The sequence below is a fragment of the Lagopus muta genome, chromosome 5 (assembly GCF_023343835.1).
Source record: "Lagopus muta isolate bLagMut1 chromosome 5, bLagMut1 primary, whole genome shotgun sequence".
Taxonomy (NCBI): Eukaryota; Metazoa; Chordata; class Aves; order Galliformes; family Phasianidae; genus Lagopus; species Lagopus muta.
In genome coordinates, this window is record NC_064437.1 from 5,867,786 (window position 1) to 5,888,287 (window position 20,502).

The 20,502-nt window shown below is 40.2% G+C and overlaps 1 protein-coding gene across 5 annotated transcripts in view; it reads right to left on the minus strand.

Annotated features, from left to right (window-relative positions):
* Positions 1 to 20,502, minus strand: part of OSBPL9 (oxysterol binding protein like 9) — a 56,641-nt gene that overhangs the window by 20,076 nt on the left and 16,063 nt on the right. For 3 of the 5 annotated variants that reach the window (XR_007377288.1, XM_048946254.1, XM_048946253.1), the window contains exons 4-6: positions 12,217 to 12,293; positions 4,500 to 4,595; positions 2,628 to 2,675 (exon numbers count right to left, since the gene is read on the minus strand). Coding sequence is in view for 4 of the 5 variants with exons in the window: in XM_048946254.1 (XP_048802211.1) it covers positions 2,628 to 2,675; positions 4,500 to 4,595; positions 12,217 to 12,293 (221 nt within the window). In the remaining variant the exon portion in view is untranslated. Of the gene's footprint in view, positions 1 to 2,627; positions 2,676 to 4,499; positions 4,596 to 6,224; positions 6,510 to 10,870; positions 10,996 to 12,216; positions 12,294 to 20,502 lie in introns of those variants that run through there. The other 2 variants (XM_048946256.1, XM_048946255.1) reach the window with 2 other exon arrangements.

Sequence of the window (20,502 nt, forward strand, 5' to 3'; positions counted from 1 at the left end):
AATGAATCACTCAGCCTCAAGGCTTCATAGCCAACTGTAGGCAGCCATCAGCAGTTCTGATGGTTCTTCATCTACTTTTCCCAGGAAGTTTTAACAATATTTACACGCCAGAAAAATCAGTATCTTATTCCCTTTGCAGATAACTGTTGAAATCTGTGAAATCTGAAAGTGATGACAGGTCATGTGATGCAGTTTGGTCACAGCGTTCTCCCAACCCATCTGTAATCTTTCAAACAATAGTCGAATTCAGACACTGCTATTCTTGCACGTAGGTGCAGACAAAGCGTACCACATCTGAGGTTGCACAGAAGATCTGGGATGGGATGAGACTCAGGCCACCTGGTTACCAAGGCATAGCCACAGATTATGCAATCGTAACTTTTTTTTTCTTTAGTGAAATGAAGTTTTCTGTGAGGAGGTCAGCCTAAGCAGAAGCATTCTGCATTAATCCATTTTTTTCTTCCACATTTGTGCCCCGTGGCTACGCTGCAAGGCAAAGCATGGGGAAATGGAATTTTGCCTTCTGTATCTCTGTCTGTGCATATACACAGGCGTTGGAACTTGATAATCTTCAAAGTCCCTTCCAACCTAAGCTATTCTATGATGATCCCAAAAAGCCAGACAGATCCCATCCTTGTGAAGACCCTTCTAAAGAGCAAGTACAGATATGAAAGACTCTGAATTTTCATTAGCTAAATTAAACAAGGAGCATGTTGAGGATGAAAACAATTAGACAATAAAGCCAAATATCATATACTACTAATTTATCACAATTTTCACTCTTCAAGATCCCTATTCTCTGAATATCAATTAGGAAGAAATTTTACTGTTTCCTTGGTTATTAAACACATTTTCAGATGAAACAGTGATATTCTGCAGAAACGTGTTGTCTTCTCTATCTGTGCTCCTTGGAAAGTGACTCTTCTTCCAAATTCTTCAATTTATACTGCAGAATGCAGCCACATGCTATAACTAATCTAATCAAATTGCAGGCTCCCACTGAAACTACTTCACCTAGTCGCTGCTTTTTGCACCTCCTTGATATCTGATTTTTTTTTTTAATTTTTAAATGAAACCACTGGTGAATCAACAGAAAGCTGATTTTATTTCATCAGTCACGATTTTTGCCTCATTCAATAATAATGTGGCTACAGAGAGTCAGATCAGCTTGTCTGGCAAAAAGAAGTGACCAACTCATGGCTGGATTCAATGAAGTGCAATTTAAATCCCCATGTTCAGCCTTAGATTTACTTCACCAAACCCACTTGCTACAAACCAAACAGCTTCATCAGGCTACACCTCCTGCACAATATTTCTCAGTCTTCACATCAAGTCTGAACGTTCTTCCAACTTCCACAAGTTACCATGGCTGAGAAGAAAATATCCAGGAAGCACCTCAGCACACCCATCCCCTAACCTACAGCCTATGAAGACAAAGTATGTCCAGTGCTTTGTCCGATGTTCCTGCCAAAGTAATCACTCAAGTTTTAAACGCCTGGCCACAATCAGCTGCAGGAAACAGCATTTAGCTATTTGGGAAACACGTAACGTGCAACCAATCACCAAAACTCACTTCCCCAGATGAAAAGATGATGGGCTGCGTGGCAGTACCCTGCAGTTCAGACTCAGTCCAGAGCCTGAAAGCTGAACCGTATTTACATAACCAGGGAAACTGCTAAATACAGCATTAAAAAGCCTCTTAGCTGCTTCAGTCCAGGAAGAGACACGATCAAAAAAAGTATTTGGCCAGATCTCTTTCATTTTTAATAGAGAATAAATGGAACCTATAGTAACTGCAACACTTAAAGACTTGAAAACTGAGGAAGCTGACCTCTTCTAAATAAGCTTCTTCCCTTCTCTACAAAGTCAATCTTTCTGCTCCATGGATACCTTGCAGAGATGAAGGGAGAAATCAGCACAACGTGCAGAAAGTCTCTAGGGATTAGAAGCACTGTCACAGCAGGGAAGGAAAAAAAAAGAGAAAAAAGTATTGCCTGATCTGCAAAGTAGCACCTGAACAGAGGTCAGCATTGAAGGAGAATTCTTCCCCAGCAGTAAGTAGGGGAGGAAAAACAGAGTGTCTTTAGATCTTGCTCTTTTAGTCAGCTGTCTACAGATTAAGCACACTTATACAATCACCTCAGGTATATGAAGTCTGACATTCTCAGATTTCCAACCCATAGCATTACTGGTCACGGAAACAGAAACAAATGAAGACTGAATATAGGAAATATGTGATTCTTGGTGTTCATTTTTCCCCTCAGAACAGGTTTGCTATGCCTACAAACACATCTGTTCAACGCTCATCTTTGTTATAAGATTAAAAAAAATTGCAAATTTAAGTTATGATGCTCTGAAGTTGGTAGCAGTAATCACTGGAGTAGTAATTATTTCCTACAGACCAAAATCTTTTCAATGTTATAAGTATGGCACCCAGTATTACAAAAAATTCAATTTACCATTTACTCACCACATAAGTTACATTGTTTATGTTACTCCAATTGCTTGTAGTGATTGAGACAACTTGAAGAACAGGAAAATAAAACATTTAAATACCTATCATCTACTGATGCACAAAACTATCAGATCAAGCAAAGTAAGCAATATTTAAGACAAAAAGTACTTGCTTTTCTCTGTTCATCATCTTTGCAGTTCTGGAGTTTTTCATCAAAGAGCTAAAAGCAAGAGAAATATTAAAGGTTTGTTTTTGTTTTTGTTTTTTTTTTCTCTATATAACAGCCAAAATGACTGAAAATTCTGAATTAAGCACATTTAATAAGACTTGAGTTTTTATACGAGTTATATAACAGAAGTTAACACTACATACCTCGAAGCATCATTCTCATTTCTGCAAAGATCTTTGCAGCATACAGAGTGCTTACCAAAAAAGCCTAAATCCTTATCGAGACTTCCAGGTACCTTCTTAATTCAGGTAGTGATTCAAATCATTTAAGACTTGCAAGCAGTTCTTTTACAAAGACAGAATGATTTCACAGCTTTATCACTGCATTTATTTATTTTATTAAGAGTGGAATACAAGATGCAGGCAAATAAAGCAGAGCAAATTCTTACTGAAAGGCTTGAGTATGTATTTAAGACAGGTTGAGCTGTGAAACATTTTAAAGTTGCTTTTGACAGCACGCTGAGGTGCACATACAAATAACCATTAAGCTGCTGAAGGAAAAAAAGAAGTGATTAAGGGTAATGCTCAAAAGTTCATCATATCCATCCTTGCTCAGGCAAAAGCATTTTTACCAGGTGAACTAGAGCTCTCCTCTCAGTTGCCTATGCAGTAGTTACTTACGTGATCCCCTTTCCCTTGAGGGCTCATTTCTGCTTCCAAAGCAGACTTTAGTTGTGATCTCTGGACATCCTTAAATTTGCTTTTATTTCCTAATTAATTCCTATACTTCCTCCTCTCTGCTGGAGTGAAAAAGTGATTAAAAGGAGTTATGTTTAAATACCTTCTTTCAGTGAGGCACGCATCTCCCATATTCTCCTGCAGGATGGCCTTGGAACACAAATTAAAGCTAACTCCTGAATGAAACCTCTGCAGATTAGCTACAGATTTTGCTTGCATCTCTTTTCCCATTTCCATTCCTGTCGCTGCACTCTCCCCCATATCCACCCTGCCACTGAATTTTTGCTGAATACTCCATGTACAGTACTTGTCCATTATACCAGGGGAAAAAAGTCCAAACCAGCAGAACTGAAGCAATCTTAAGAGCAATTTTAACCTGCTGAGTCATGGGAAAAAGAGTCCTAACCAACAGCAAATACTTTGTTTTTCTCAACAAGGTGAGTGCTGAGAGATGTGATTATATCACTCCTCACCTTCCCCCCCCAACTCCTGAAATACATAAACGAAGTGGAAAAGACCAGTACTGGCACACAACTTTTGACACAATGTTTTCACTCAAGGACAAAACAGAAAACAGATTATCACTACTGCAACAAAGTCTGAAAATCAGTTGCAACTGTAGTTGCATTGTTGTGTGATAGATAGATACAACTCTAAAATGCCACAAGTAAGAGATGATTTGTTTTAAAATTAAATTTAACTGATCTCTGACATTTCCAAGAACTTAAGCATACAAAAAGATGTTTCAGCCATTGCAAATCTTCTATATAAGTTGAAGTTACTCTGATTTTCTAGCTTTGTCAACCTCAAGATCTACTCTAGGAGAAATAGAGAATGTCGCTTTCAGTTTCTACAGCTTTTAACCTATTATAATTCTTTATTTTCTTAGTCTTGGAAAAAAAAATTGTTATATTCTGTGAGTGCAAGAAATAAAATTCTAATATCAACAGGTTTCACATATAGGAAAGGAATTTCTCCAGCACACACATTTCAGCTCAGCCAGATGAACTCTTTGCTTCCCACAACTATTAGAACATGCACAAAGCATAAAACATTTCTTTTTCCCTCTGCTGAGCTTCCTTTCAGACAGACCTTGAAATCCCCACAGTGCAGTAAGTACACCAGTTTGTTAACTTACCTTCAGCTGGTCTATCAAGATCTGTAAGTAAGCATCAGCCTCAGTAAGTTTCTTATCAAAATCATGAACGCTGGGAACAAACCCTGAATCCACACCCTAGACAGAAGGAAAAAAAGAAAAAAAAAATAACATGTAATTAGATGGCTTTTATGGGAAAAAGAAATTAACTGCAATATGGCTTTGACTACTAACTGGCTGCTAAATGTTGCCTTGCACGCACTGCATAAACACAGGCACACAGCTGAACCATTCATCTTCTATTTGCAGCTAAATCAGTAACAGCAAATCGCTGCACTTTTTCAGTGTGGGTATAACTGTAACATGGCACAGCATTTCATTACTTTTAATTGCAAAAAAACAAAACAAAAAACCTTAAATAACACTAATTAAAGCTCCTTCAGAAAATACAAAGAACTCAGTTTTTTTCCCCTGCAGAATGCCTTGCGAGTCCATGTTCTCGCATTTCAGTTAAGGAGGACAAAACCAGACTGCAGTGCATGACTGCACTTTTCACACCTGAAACCACTTCTGCCAATTACAATGCAGCTGAACTCAGTGCTTCCCAGTAAAGGACTGAACAAACGTGTGCTAAAGCAATTCTTACACACCTGAGGCTCACCTTCACACTGCAAAAATTTGCACTTCTTCCTTCAGTCTCCCTAGTTCTTCACAGCTCCATTTGCATCCTTTTCCTATATTTGATGTTACATTTCATTGCATAAATACCAACGTGGACTAAATATTGCAATGAAAACGATTGCTTGCAGATTTATCTTCATAACATAAAATTCAAAGCATGTATTTTTCAATTCAATTTTTCAATTCAAAACAAAAACACCCAGTGTAACAAGCTCACAAAAACCCACTTATGGGAAAGTCTGCCCAACAAAGAATTTTTGACACTTCCTCTAAATAGAGAAGTTAAAATATGTGGAAACTAAGGCTAAAACTAGATGAAACTGCTATTCCATTTCCTTGCAGAAGAAGTGAGGAAGCAACCAGAACCATCATTTCAGCAGTCTACCATGCTCAGCTAAAAAATTATGGGAATAAGGTTTCATATATTAAAACTGCATTAACTGCAAAGAAAAATTTCTGCTGAAGATACGCAGCAATACAGTTTACAGTGCAAATTATCTGTATGCTGCATTAAAATGAAGGTTTTTATTTTAGTTATCAGTTTAAGATTATTAACGTGAAACAATCTACTATTTATAGCAATCTTAAAGGTAAAATGTCATTCCTAAATTTCTTCCTCCTAACACTAAAGGAAAATCCAACTAAAACATGAAGTGCCTCAGCTGAACAGACATCAACACCAAATATCAAGTGAAAACTGCAACCTACTATTAGAAAGTTAAAACTTCAGTCAACACAAAGAAAATCATAAAAGCCAAGTGTAGTGACTGCCATGCTGACCCTGCACTGAAGTGAAATGTAAAAGTAATTGAAAAAAAAAACAACCCATGGGGTGGTGAAATGCAACTTCATGTACATGCTTGCTCTCAATCTGTGTAAAGCTTGTTTAGATGAAATCTGATAACGTACTGAGCAAATTTAAATTTACTAGCCTATGTTATAGGAGATTAGGTTCACAGTTTTAAGTCCTCACATGGTTTCAAATCAGAAACCAGGAGACAAGTTACAAAATATCAAGATTAACAACAGCATGGAAAAATGCACTGCATAAACAGCAAAAAAAATTAATCAGTACTTCTAACTCACCAGTAATTTGGAGACCGTGGGCTTACAAAGAGCAGACATAAATGACATCCTTTTTTCTTTGCTTTGTGGTCACCAGACACAGGAGAGGAAAAAGGGGAAGCCATCTCCCCTCTCTTCCTTCCCCTGCCATGTAGGAAATCAGGCTTCAAAAGAAATGGGTGAGCACACTCACCTGAATGGCATTTAACTGCTCATTAAATTAGAAACTGCATATCTGAACTAGCAATCACTTCTTCTTTTTTTGTAATGAGAAACTTGTATGATTCATAAACTGACAAAAGAGCTGCTTGCAGTGACAGCAGAACCCCCACCTTCTTGAGGGCAGAGTTCAGAACTCTGCTGGGTTTGACCCTGGCCAAGTTTATCTAACCTAGGAGCCGGTCCTGTAGAAGGGGCTCAGACCAGGCTCTCTTCCAACTGACGTTACACTGTGAATAAGTAACTTCACATCACAGAGAAGAACAGGAACTCAGGCTGTTCAGCTCTTCAAAAATATAGATTCCTAACATCAGGACCAATCCAAAGTAATACGGGCTTTTATTTCCACTGAATAACTAGATTTAGCCATAAGTATACTTCATTTCTCTCAATTAAGACTACTCTATATTAACATCATAATTGAGGAACTGACAGTCATGTTACCAGATCAAATGGCTGCAGAAGTAAGTAGTTAATAAAACTTCTAGTCTGCCTGCCTGCCACCTCCCATAACAATATACTTGGTATTTCACTGCTCCCACAGGAAATCCCACATTTAATAAACAGGCTGTAGAAAAAAAATAAAATAGCAGTTTTTCCTCATATTTTCCCATCTCTTCTCCATTTCTGAGATTTCCTCTTCTAGACATACCAGAACTTTAAGACTAGGCTGTACAGGGCATGTGCCAATGCTCACATCTGTGGCAGCTCAGCAGCACCAACCCAAGGAGAGCTCTCAGATGTGAGCTGCAAGATGCCCGGACGGAGGGTGAGCAGACAGGATAGCCATCCTAGGAAAGAGTCTGCACACCAATCAGAGATTGAGTAAGGAAATCCTGTGCTAGGAGTCCTGAAGAATGCAGTCCTTTCAAAGGTATCCATCCTTTTTGGGGGGGGTAAGTGAGAGGGCAAGAGCAAAATATAAAATAATTAAAATATACACAGCATAAGCCTCATTTTCCTTACAACACTGCTAGCACTAAAGGATTTGATATGTTGTTCCCCTGTCCTTCAAATCAGAAGTTATGCACACCACTCGTGTATTTCTATTCAAAACTTGTCCATGCCAAGAAGTAATTCCAGCCTAATTTCAACCAGTTCTTTCAAATAGGATGGAATGACAAAATTTCACAACTCTCAGAAGAAGCCTAACAGAAAAAATCTAATGTATTTCTCAATTAGGAGCCTCTGTGAAAAATGAGCTGCATGAAAGCAGAGAAGCAAGGGAAAAGATAGAGCAAACAGTGAAGACTTGATGAGGGTTGTTCTTGTACAATAGCTTTCTGGGGGAGGAAAAGAGAAAGCTGTCCAGAGCAGGATGCATCTCTTCTTTTTAAAGACACTTTTGCTATATCCTTCATCTAATTAGGCTTCCAAGTCCAGCAAACAGTTTTGTGAGTCAGTTTAGAGGACAAAGGGTTCTGAGTTCACTTCAGTACCTCATCAGGAACATACGCTCTGCCTACAGTGTTTGACTTTGTGAAGGACACTGCCTGCAACAACTACTGATAGAAAACTGAAAAAAGGACACAATAAGTGAGCCACTAAGTAATAGAATCGTCTGGTCACAGAATCACAGAATCACCCGGGTTGGAAGGGACCCCAAGGATCATGTAGTTCCAACCCCCCTGCCTGGCAGGGCCACCAAACATCCACATTCAGATCAGGTTGCCCAGGACCCCGTCCAACCTGGCCTTAAACACGTCCAAGGACGGGGCATCCACAACCTCCCTGGGCAGCCCGTTCCAGGGCCTAACCACTCTCCTTGTAAAGAACTTCCCCCTAACATCCAACCTAAATCTTCCCTCCTTCAACTTGGATCCATTGGTCTTATATTTGCAGTTGTGGCATCCACTTTTTTTCCCTCTGCTAGATTTTCAAGCTCTATTAAAAGCTCAGAATACACCTGTCTCAATGTTTGATTCTATCTACTATTCTTGTTTGCAGCCTTAAGAAGTTCATCAATAAACATCTTGGATAACAGGAGGCTAAGGGAACTGCTACTAGCAACACATTTTCCCAAACACTTTACCAGCAACCAGAAACAACTCGGTTCTCCTGTTGTTTATTCCCACCTTTACTCTACTCTTTCTTTTGAGTCAGCACAAACATTTGCCTTCCCACATAGTCAACACGATATGCAAACAGATCTGAGTTGAAACTAAGCTAGAAAACAGAGGGTTGAAGGAAAGTCATTTGAATTTCGGTCAGTTTTGACTGCAGCTCCCAGTGCAGCTATTCTCACCATGCTATCTCTTCCCTTCTGCTTGAGCAAGCAAGGCAGGACTCCTTCCAGCAGCAGCACCAGCAAACACTGGTGAAGCCATGGCATAGCTCCTAATATTGAAGCTGCTATTATCACCCTTCTCATCAACCACCACAGATCCACTTCTTAAAACATACTTTTCTTACCCTGTTTGCTACTTATGAGGTAAATATCTTGATGTAATTATGGAGGTAACAAGCAATCAAAAGAACTTTTAGAATTCCATTCTCTGTAGCAACTCTTTACCCAGTCACTACAGGTCCTTTGTCACTCCAGAGTTCATTGGCAAATCAGGTAGAGGCTGGAACAGTCTGGGGCTTTACCTCAAGGATTTTCCTAAGTTTGGATATGAAGCCCTTCATAGCTTGCAAGTCTTGTGGTACTCTCTAGCGTGGATTATTTCTGTTGTTATCTGGCTTTTGCATGAACAGTTACCAGGTGCTTTAGCAGCACTAGAATGGCAAAGGGGAAAAGTACATCTCAAGGTGTGGGTTTGAAGGCAAGAGTGAGCAGGAAGGTTTGAGCTAATGGGAGAAGAAAAATATAAAGGCTCATCCCTCCAGCTCAGGGTGGGCATTATGGACAGGATCCTAACACTACCAAAGCACTACCAGAGTAAATGCAGACACAAACAGCCTTTTATGATGCCTACATTTATTCACTTTTTTTCCTAAATTCCCTTCCTGGACTTTTTTAAGCACAGCTCCTGGTGGTTTTTTTGTTGCTTTTGTTTCTTCACAGTAGATGGATATTTTAACAGTGTCCCTGCACTTTTCAAATCAAAAAAGAATGAACAATGTTATCATGATACTGAGAGACATGAGCTATCTTCAAGTAGTTTTAACATGGAGAACTCCAGAACCAGGAAGCACCTGCAGCACTACTGTGCCACTTGGAAGACTGAAGAGCAGGACTTTTGTACTGAAAAAAAGACCTGAAGCACCTCCTTCTTGAATGGAACCAGTGGTTGTCATCAATTCTGGTGAACACAAAATCTGAAACAAGTTATTAACCCCCTATCTCTGTCCAGACAAAGGAAACCAAGCCACAACCTGACTTGGCTTCAGATACATTCTTCCCCTGATCACTTGTGGGTGTGAAGCAACTGATGTGCTGCCACTGCACAGCTACTCATGGGGTAATGGTCAGTGCAGGACCTGCAAGAGGTGTGGAGAAAAGCATGGGGAGATTCCAACACTATCACACCATCTTTTCAATAGACAAAGGCTGTACCCCAAGAACTAAGAGTAACTTACTTTTAATATAAGAACATACAAAGAAAGCAAGGAAAACAACAGACTTCAGCTTCAAAATTGAGACAAAAATAGATGGCAAGCGTACATGAAATGTCTCCTTCCCATTTTTGTTTCACTTGGTACCATATTATTACCCTCTGGATAGGGAACGTCACTGTGTTCATTTCTACGTATTTATGACTCAGTTCTTCCCAGTTCCTTGACTATTGCTCATTCTCACAAGCTTTTTCAAGTGTTTCAAAACCATTCTAAACACTGAAGAACAGCACAGGACACTGAGGCCAAATGAAGCCTGCAAGCTTACACCAGAGCAGGGAGCACCCAGGCACCACTGCAGCTCTCCTCCTCACCCCAGTTCCCTGCACTTCGCTGATCTGCTTTGCACGCTCACAGACTACCTCCTTTCAGCAAACTTTCCCATGCCTAGCAGGTACCTGCTTCGTGCTAAAAATGAACTTAACCAGAGTTAAAGACTCGTTTTCTGTACACTCCAGACCAAGCAGAGTGCTCTTCACAAAGTACTGGAAGCTGCATGAAAATTTGATGAAGGAATCGAGAGAAGTATGTAACTGGGGGCAAAAACAGACGGACTTTTTGTAACTATTTGCACAGTGGAGCGATACACTTTTCTGCCTGTGCCACCTAAGAAAACAGCTTTACAGAAAATCCTCTCTGTAACGGCACTCCAAGCCCCGTAACTGCGGAGCCAACAACCCCTCCTCGAACAATGAATTTGTCTTTATCATCCAAGTAAGAGAAAGTGAAAGAATCGGGGAAGCCCACCGGCGTTCGGGTGGAGAACCCGGACACGGCCGGAGAACACCGGCGCTGCCCTCGGGGCGCAGTCGGCTTCCAGTCAGGAAGGACTCGGCCCCGGCGGCCCCCGGCATCCTCTCCGCACGGCCCCGCTCCCCGCCCGTACTCACACCGGCCATCCCTCGGCGCGCAGCGGTCACACGAGCGGCGCGGAGCGACGGGGCTGGCGCGGCGCCCGGCCCGACAGCGCCGCCTCCGGAGGGGCGGGAAAACAACTCCGCGTGCCGCGGCCTCGGCCCCGCCGTCCGCGTGACGGGAACAGCGGCCGCGGGTTGGCTGGCTGGCTGCCCGCCGGGGCCGCCCCGCCCCGCGGGGAATGGCGGTTGTCGCGGCGCGGGCGGGGCTGCAGCGGGGACTCGTCCCGTGTCAGCTTGTATAGCCGGCATATTGGAAAAGGTTCTTGAAAACGAGCGGCGAATGCAGTACTGTGGCCCGTGAGGTCCTACTCTCAGTGTTGAATTTATTTCAGAGGCTGAAGATGTTTCTTACTAGTCACAGATTTTATTTACTCCCTCAAATATTACTAGGTAAAGTAATAATTTAGTTGTGGTCTTTTAAGGAACACGAAAAGGTTCTTTAGGCAAAAAAAAAATCCAAAACGTTGCCAACCACTTTTTAGCAGGAAATTAAAGTAAGCTGACTGTGAAAACACAAGTGGGATCAATTCAGGCGCGCTCTAATTCTTCAATTTGAGTAAATGTCACATAAATCAGTCTTTATAAGCTCCTTCCCTTTCATGTGATATCAAGGATTTTATTATGTTTATACAGTGACAGCCTTTAATACAATTCTCTCGCTGTACTCAAAACATTCTAAACCTTTATTCAGTACAAATAGCAAATACCTCCTTTCTATTTCTACACTGGTATCAGACAGACCAGGTATGAGAAAATCCCTCCCTGAAGTCTGGGTTTCTGAGGGATTGCTGAGTCTTATCGATGTGCTTGGGTGTAGGACAATGCTGAGAAACCCTCTGCCCACCATCCATTCTCAAAACCAGAGACTCACCAACATGCAGCTAGTACACTGGATTCAAACAGAAGTGCCATTCTTGCTGTTCATACAGAGGTTCAATGTTACTGCTCTAATTTCAAAATGAGACGGCACACAAACATACATCAGTCTTGCAGACGTCTCATTCTGCTTGACACAGAAAGGACCAACTCTCAGTTTAAAAAAAAAAAAGAACTAAGTGTGCGACTGTCAGTCTGGAACCAATTAAAATACCAACTAATGAAGAGAAGTTTCATGCTGACTTTTCACAATGGTAAGACAAGAAAACAGTAACAGGAAGATTAGAAGCTAATCTCTGGTACTCATACTGATATCTTACTGCGCCTGATTGCACAGACCATAGAACAAGCAGATGTGCAAGATCTGGTTGATATTGGCACTCATGTCACTGCACTTTGCTGCTCTGAGAAGTAAAAAAAGTAAGAGCGAAAGTGAAACTTGCCTGCAGCTGGAGGGTATGGCGGAGAATGGTGTCCTCTAAAGCATGGATCCACTTCTCCCTCTCATCAGCATCTCGAGCTGAAAAAATGAGTCAAAAGATATCGTCAAGTTACATGGCGTCTTATGTACTAAAAGCCATAAGCAAACAGATCTGATGTTCTCACTAAATATGGAAGCAAAACTATAATATTTATCTTAAGTTATCAAGGACATAATTCCACAGTTTTCTTAATATCCTGTTTATTTTTCCATGGTTACAGCTCCATAACATTACTGTGCTCATCTGCGTTACTGGAGAGATGTTTTAAGTAATCATGCAGGCAAAAAAAAAAATCTATGCTTTGTAGAAATTTTTTTTTCTCCATACTATTAATATTCTCAGTTCCTGCTCAAGTTAAAAATTTATTATTCCTTTTCTTATGAATTTCAGTTTGTTTACAACTGATTATCTTAATTCAAGCCACTTTTTCTAATATTCCTTTAATAGCAGTAACAATTGAGGCTGATTTATATGCAACAACGTTCAGGTATGTAGATGTTTGACAGCATCACAATGCACTTCAGTGTGGCTTTGCATGCACAAGACTCTTCTAAGCATAACTTCTGTCAGGGCTGCAGTTCTCCTTCGTAATATTTGGTTTGGGTTTCTCAATCAAAAAATACCCATCAGAAAGAATAAAGAATGACTTAACACCGTGGGAGCAGGGGGGACAAAATGGCCGTGTTACTGCATCACTGACACCACGAGTGTGTTTCTTCAGTTTCATCATTACTTACAATGGAGAAATGACTTGTTATATAAACAAGCCTATTTTAATCTGAGCCCATTTTAAAGACGTGTGTGCTTTTCTGCTCAGCAGATACATACATATATAGAAAGAAAGAATAACTTAAATATAATAATATTCCATGAGTGATCCTGCTTTATTTCTATTTCAGAGATTATTTGTCCCTTGTCCATCTTTAGGGATATACACGGGAAGAAAGTCTGCACAGACACTTCCTCAATTAATTAAATCATTTACATTTTTTTAGTTACAAGCAACCTGTACTGAGTTATCCATTACAATTCTGTGTCAGCATGCACTTAATAACTTTGAGCCTTGAAGGACAAATGATCTGGAGTGTATCTGTACAGACGTATAAATCCAGATGTGACATCTTCACTTTGCTGGTCTCAAAGAACTCCCTGCTGTGCTGGAAGAGTGTTTAAAAAGTTGAGGAGCAAAGTAAGCAGACACGAGGTGCATTAAGAAAAGAATCCTAAGGCTTTATGTAGACAGGAGATACAGTGGCCCCTGTACAGATTTAGAATAGTTACTGGCAATTGTTTCTCATTCCTCATTCAAATGGAGGTGCTTACAAGAAACAGGAAGTCTGCTAAAAGCAAGGGAAGCTGAAGTGAGCTAGCACCTATTATACAGCCGAGAACTAAGATTCCTGACTTATTTGTTATGAAGGTTAGAAAAAATATCCCTAAGTTATTGTACTGAAATATTCTCTCCAGCCTCAGAATGCTATTTTCAGTCTCCCTGTTCTCATCCTTCTGCTTCCATTGCTTTTGTTCTTCAGAATTCTGCAGCCCAAACCCAACCGTGCTCAATACCACCGTAGGTCTTCCAAATATCTAAAATAAAAATTCCTTTGAAAAAAATATTTATTACTTTCTCTCAAATCCATTCCCTTAAAGCATATTTCATTGGCCAGTAGAAGGGGTGAGGGAAGGAAAATCCAAAATCCACAGAAGAATCATCTCCTGCCTTTGGCAGAGGGTAGCTGCAGGTTTCTTTTTACCTAAGCACATGTGCACACAAACACCCTGTACTTTCCCTAGCACAGCTTACACTTCAGCCCTCATTTCAGGATCAGGTACATTTTCCTCCAATGTTAACTGCAATTGTTATTGGCTTCTTTGGCTCTCCTTAGCAAGAGCAGACCCCTTAGCCTCCCTTTTGCCAAATTTTCAAATGCATGTTCTCTGTGGCAGTGCAAGGATTCTCAGGCTTGCTTTCTTCACTGTTGTTTGTGTTTTTCACATAACTGTCTCCTGGTCCTAAAGAACACCTTATTAGACAACCGTGGCACAAGTCATTGGACCAGACTGGTACATAATTCACAAATTAGTGATACAACAATCCTGTGTTCATGCTTTTTTGCAAAGACTATTTTAACTGAAAAAAGGAACAATTAAGCTGTGGACCAGTGAATTAATCTCTGTGTTGCAGCAGACTTCCTATGACCTTCCAGACTGCCAGCAAAGGAGGTCACTGTATTAGTTAAACACTAATCTCAATACACAGTGGTCCGTTAATCAAGGTTATCACATTTAGACTTGTGTATCAAGTGCTGTACTCACAGAACAGAGAAGGCTTACAGCAACGAGGAAGACCTAAAAACCAACTATTCAGTCCAGCTCAAAAACTGAACTCTTTCCCATGCTTATACACAAACAGAACTTTCAGAGGTTCTATTCCTTGAATAGCCCATCTTACAGCTGTTTTTGCCATGGCTCAGCTGAAGGAAAAAAAAAAAGCAGCTATATTTTTTTCCTCATATACGAGAAATGACAACACTATGGCATAGCATGATCAATCTGTAGGTAAAGAGCACAAATCTCATCAGCCTTGCAACTAAGACAACGTCTCAGTCATATAAATCCAGAAATATTGCCAGCTGACTGCACATAAACACACAGTACTGTAACCCTGTCAGCATTTTCTGATCAGGACCTTACTTTCAGACCATTTCTCACCATTAAGGGATCCTTCCAGCTCTCCTCTATATTCATTAAAAAAAAATAAATCATGGAGAAGCAGTAGGTTACAGATTTTAGTAAAGCAAGCTGCAAGAGAAGTTACATTAAATCTCATCAAAATGGCTGCTGTGAGATTAGGTGCAAGTAAAAGCTCTCTAATGGTAAAAGCAATTTAGAACTGAACAGCTGCCAAAAGATCACTGATGAAAAAAAAAAAGAAAAAAAATCAATGGGAACATTCAAAAAAGAGATTAGCTAACATACTCAGAAACAATTTATGGGAAAAATCTGCACACAATGGTCAGAGATCGTTATCCATCCATCTGTAGGAAAAGCTGGCTAGTCATTGCATTTTGCTTTGGAAAAAAATAAAAATAAAAATACTCCCAATATTTTTTCAGCTAAAAAGATTGTGATGCACACTGTGTAGCACTTGCTCTGCACCAGTAAATGCTGGAGGATTTCTTCAGCTGCCAGGAGACTCCCCCTGCTCCTTAGTCTCCATCCCTTAGTGTTGCTGTCACAAGCACCCTGAAGTCAGCCTGACCTTTGTCATGCTTTGACCAGGCTCCATTTTAAAGTTAGTACCACTTCCCTCTGCTCCAGTTCTTTTGGGAAATTTTACTCCAGAATTTCTTTCTGCCAACATATTTGGGATAAGGCAATTAGTACCAGGACCAGGGAATGTCACCAGTATCTATGCATCTCTAAATGTGGAAGAACAATGTTTGGTCCCTCTTCACAACAGCTCTGACAAAGAGATGAAGGGTAGGGAACAAGAGAGGGACATGAGTTACTTTCCCTAAGCTGATTCTAGCTAGACTGACAGTTACAAAATCAAACAAGGAACAATATATCTAAATGGGAACTCTTTGGCATTTAAAAGCCATAGAGGTGTTCAGCTGCTGAAACGTGACTGAAATGCTATTACACTGATTGGAAGCAGCAATGAAACAGAGGAGCCCACATCACTGTATGAATATGCACTGTGGCCTTAGCCCAATGGGTAAATGCAGTAGTTACCTTGTCAGCCAAATGTAAATGGTATTGGGCATCAGCTACCCACCAAAATATGTGCACTATCTGCAGTAGAGAGAACAAAACCAGACGCCCCATTCTCCATTTTAAATGCAAGCATCATTACCTCAGTTTTTACTGTAATCTGCCAGTGAACATCTGCTAATGGAAGCAGCTAAATCCACACAGCTATTCATTCACTGCTGTGTGCAAGAGGCAGGAATCACTGAACGCTGAAACACTGCAAATTTACTATGATTGTGCCAGTTAAGCTCCTGTTACATTTTTCTATTAGAACTAGAACTTAGAAGAGAAATTACAATTTGTTCCCTTATGCTTAACCTTTTAGTCCTTTGAGTCTGCAGCACATCCTTCGAAAGTTACCTGCATAATTCATTGCAACATCTCAGGCATGTCACAGACAGCCACTGCGTCCTTACAGCAACCACAGCCCTATCTGTGACCTATAGGAGAAGCATGCTTAACCAGTATGCAAGCTCACTGCAGTGAGATTTAGGATGATAATAATATTTGTACAAACTGTATTTCTTGTGATTCCACTTAAAAGCACTAAAGATGAAAATTATGGCTTCTGCTGAGGGCTTTCTATCGTTCAGAAAAAGGATGCTTCACAAAGCCCAAAATAGGCTCTAATATCTCTGAATCTCCCAAACTGCCAGGCAGGATATGACAGGGGTTTAAAAAAAGAAATCTATACTATGAGGAAAAGGTGGCACATGAAATGCTTTCAGCCTTTATAATTTCCCAAACACAGAATAAATGTTGCAATTTAGAGTTCCTATATTTGCCTTGTTGTGTAGAGGTTGTATGTGTTTAACCAAATGTTAAAGTACAACATAGCGCATTACTTTTTTCTGGCCTAAGCTTGATAGCATCTAAAGATTAGATATAAGCAAGTTTGACAACTCTCCACAATACGTGCTTCCCAGCAGCATTTCTAGGTCATGCACAGCAGTACTTGGAACACTGAAAATACAAAACACCAAGCTGGTGCTCCTTGTTTTCCTGGGCATGTCTGCAGGGGCATCAGGATAAAAAAAAAATAGCCTCAAGATGTAGTTATAAAAACACAAGGTTATTTATAAATACACCATACTGTCTCCAAGAGAAATGCATACTTTATTTTCATTCACTGTGACCTACTTCTAGGCAGAATTCAGTGAAAAAGAAGAAAAAAAAAGTCTATTACTCCCAGAGTCAATAGAGTCAATTATGCAGTCTTTAATTCAGACAAAACTTCCACTGATTTTGACACAAAAATCCCGTATTTTCTCACCCAAGGTCAGAAGTAATGCAGTAGGCTTACACAAAAATGCCCAGATGACAAACATGAGGTTCTTCCTATACTGAGATCAATAGGATTTTTACCACCAATCTCAATAGAGATTTTATCAATAGTGCCCAATAACGCGGAAAAGTCACACTTCATAGCCAATGTCAAAGGGCTGTTCTGTGGTTAACTAAGCAGCTTTTTAAAGTCACTGAGGGCCTTTTAAACCATAGAAAGACACAAGATGAAGCAGGGTTCCTTACAAACATACCAAAATACCATCGTTTCACTGCTTATGTGCATCCTTCTAACACACACACAGTTCCCACACCTATCAGGAGGTTGAACACAATCTCAGTGCCTTATTCCCTCTGCATGGTTTTGGAGCTGTCACAATCATTCTTTCCCCTTCTCCTAATTCTCCCGATGCCATCCTCCATCCATTCATAGAAACCAACCCTCCTTTTGTTCTCCCTCCACCCACTGAAGACTCCAATGCAGTTACGATAAACAAAGTCTAATCTTGTCCAAAGAAAAAGCACCAAATGGTCTCCTGTGTGCAACGTATTAAGCAGCTTTATCTGTGATCCTAAGAAATCAGTTGAAGTGCTGCTTCACCGTTACCTCATTACAACTTCCCCATTGCTTCACTGTCATTTGGAATCAAATTTACAGGTTTTCTTTTTGAGGGAGCTCTATCATCAGTGCATAAACACAGCCTCGGGCAGAAACTTTTGTGACAAACACAGTCTATGATCAGGAAGCTTTTGGTTCTCACTCTGGGAATTCATAGACAATCTGTAATGTACTAATCAAGCATTTTTCAGTGTGAGACAATCTGTAGGCACCTATGTTTTCACCATGAAGTGTCAATTCCAAGTGGCAAACCTGGAATTTCTTGTTAAAACAGAAGAAAATGTTGAACTTCTCAGTACCTCTCTGCCCTTACGAAACCTTTCCTGACTATCTCTTCCCCATTCCTCACATTCACAAAGCTCCTTTTCAAAACAGCTGCTACCTTGAATTCAGATAATAGATTCCAACTGGTTCCAAAAGTAAAAACCAACAAATACATAAAAACAATAAATAAAACAACGTGTTACACATACAGATACTGATTCAAAGTATTATCTCCTTTGTTACTGCTAATTTTCACATAAATTTCAGAATTTTCCACCATGAGTGCAGGCAGCTCCATCGAGGATGGCAAACTTACAGTATGATATGAAAATGATTTCAACAGTAGACAACTGTGATACAGGATGCTGAGGGTGCAAAAAGGAATGGCACAGAACAGTAAAAGCAGAGCCAGGCACCACTCCCTGCACTTTGGTCACAGGTTCTGACTTCCCAAAGTGTTACTAAAGGATTTAGTAAGAAAAAAACAAAACCAAACAACAGAGCGAGTAGAGAGGATGTCAGAAAAATCATACAGCAAAAGCTAAACCTACTTCTGGTTCTCAGGGGAATTTTTGCAGTTCTGCCAACAGAGGAGGACTATTTCAGCCTCAGAATGCTGTGTAGCACAGACCTTGTCAGGTTCAGAAAGCAGAGCTATTCTATCATGAGAACAAAGGAGGACAGATAGCACAGCTCTGCTGTAAATGTATGAAGAGACAAGTCTGGAAATTTTGCCCTTACACAGCTGCACTTCCTCTTAATTATAATAGCACTGTTAAGCAAAGAACAGAGAGGGATTTGCTGTTTCAGCATCACCAGAACCCCCAAAAAGCCCTGAAAAAATGGTAGGTCAGGATAAATGATGCAGTCATAACAGACACAAAAATCACTGAGGAAACCAGCACACAAGAAGATTTTACTCCAAAATCCCTTGGCAGGCATTTTTCTGTATCAGATAAAATTTAAAAAGCTCTCAAGATCTTTCAGGGGTAAGGCTGCAATTCATGAAGTGTCATTTAAATGGGGTAATTTGATGGACTGAACTGCCTTCCAACACCACAGGGGCAAGTTTCTGTGGTGGACAATGGTAAATTTTACAAGAAGCTATAAATACTGAGCATTTCCCCAAGCAGTACTGAAACACAGATCTAAAGCCACTACACTTAACTTTGGCAGCTTAACACAAATACAATCCCAAATTCTGACACTGCTCAGCAGCTAAGGCCTTTGTGGGCCCCAGGATATCCTTGGTAAATGCTGTATCACACATTAACAAAAGTTCCCTGCATTTACAGCCCTACCTTTTGCTGTGTACATCGCCTCTCTTTTCTCAGCTGGGATGCTATGCATTATGCATCACAAAATAAACTAGAAACTGGGTCAGGATGGGGAAGAAGGAAAAAAAAATCCACCTTTATCAGCTGACAGGACTCACATAATGGGTAATCAGGTGCACAGCAAAATTCCTGCTTCCTCTCTCAGATTACTTTTGTGGCAGGAATAGGAAAGAAGAAACAAAAGCTAAAGCAGAATCATCTCAGATCAATGCACTGGACTGCTCCCATCTTTCAATTCTTTATTAGACAGACAAAGCAGTGCAGATATGACTTGTTTGCCTTCCAAGGAAGTGTGCTGAGTTTTTAGGAGCTTAGAGTTTAGAAATCTGAATTCTTGTTTCTGAATATAATGTATGCTTAGTGAAGTAATTAAATACAAATAAAAGCTGTGATTGGTTCAGGTTAGATAGCAATTTGAACATCAAGAAGGCAAGAACACACTTGGCAAACTATCTTGAACTCTTGGATTCAAGTCATGAACATCCCTGTGAGCAGAAAGAGCAGCAGTGATATGAGGGACAGAAGAGCTTACTTTCCAGATTGGAAGTGCTTATAACTTGGTGATTATACCAAGATATTAAGTGGGAAAAAAAACTCACAGCGTCTGAAGGTTGTGCAGCATTTAGAACAGGGATATGTATTGCAGCATGAAAAAACATAGTGTCAAGAAAGAGCTTCCTGACAGGAAGGTGCATTAAAGTAACAGTGTTATCCCAAATGTCTTCAGCTACTTGAACAGACTTATGCATGTGAACTGAACAAACCCATGAGGCAATGAATGCCTTGAGATCCACCTCATTTGGAAGCCTTAAAATAAAGCCACAGAACTGTATGATACATTATGTTCAAACAAGGACCAATCAGGAGATGAAATACATTACTCTGAAATATATTTTAAAATTTCTGTAGATGTTCTGCCCCTCCTTTACAACCTTACAGAGTAAACAGGTAAAGATACTGCAGTGTGGAACAACAAATATAGGGAAA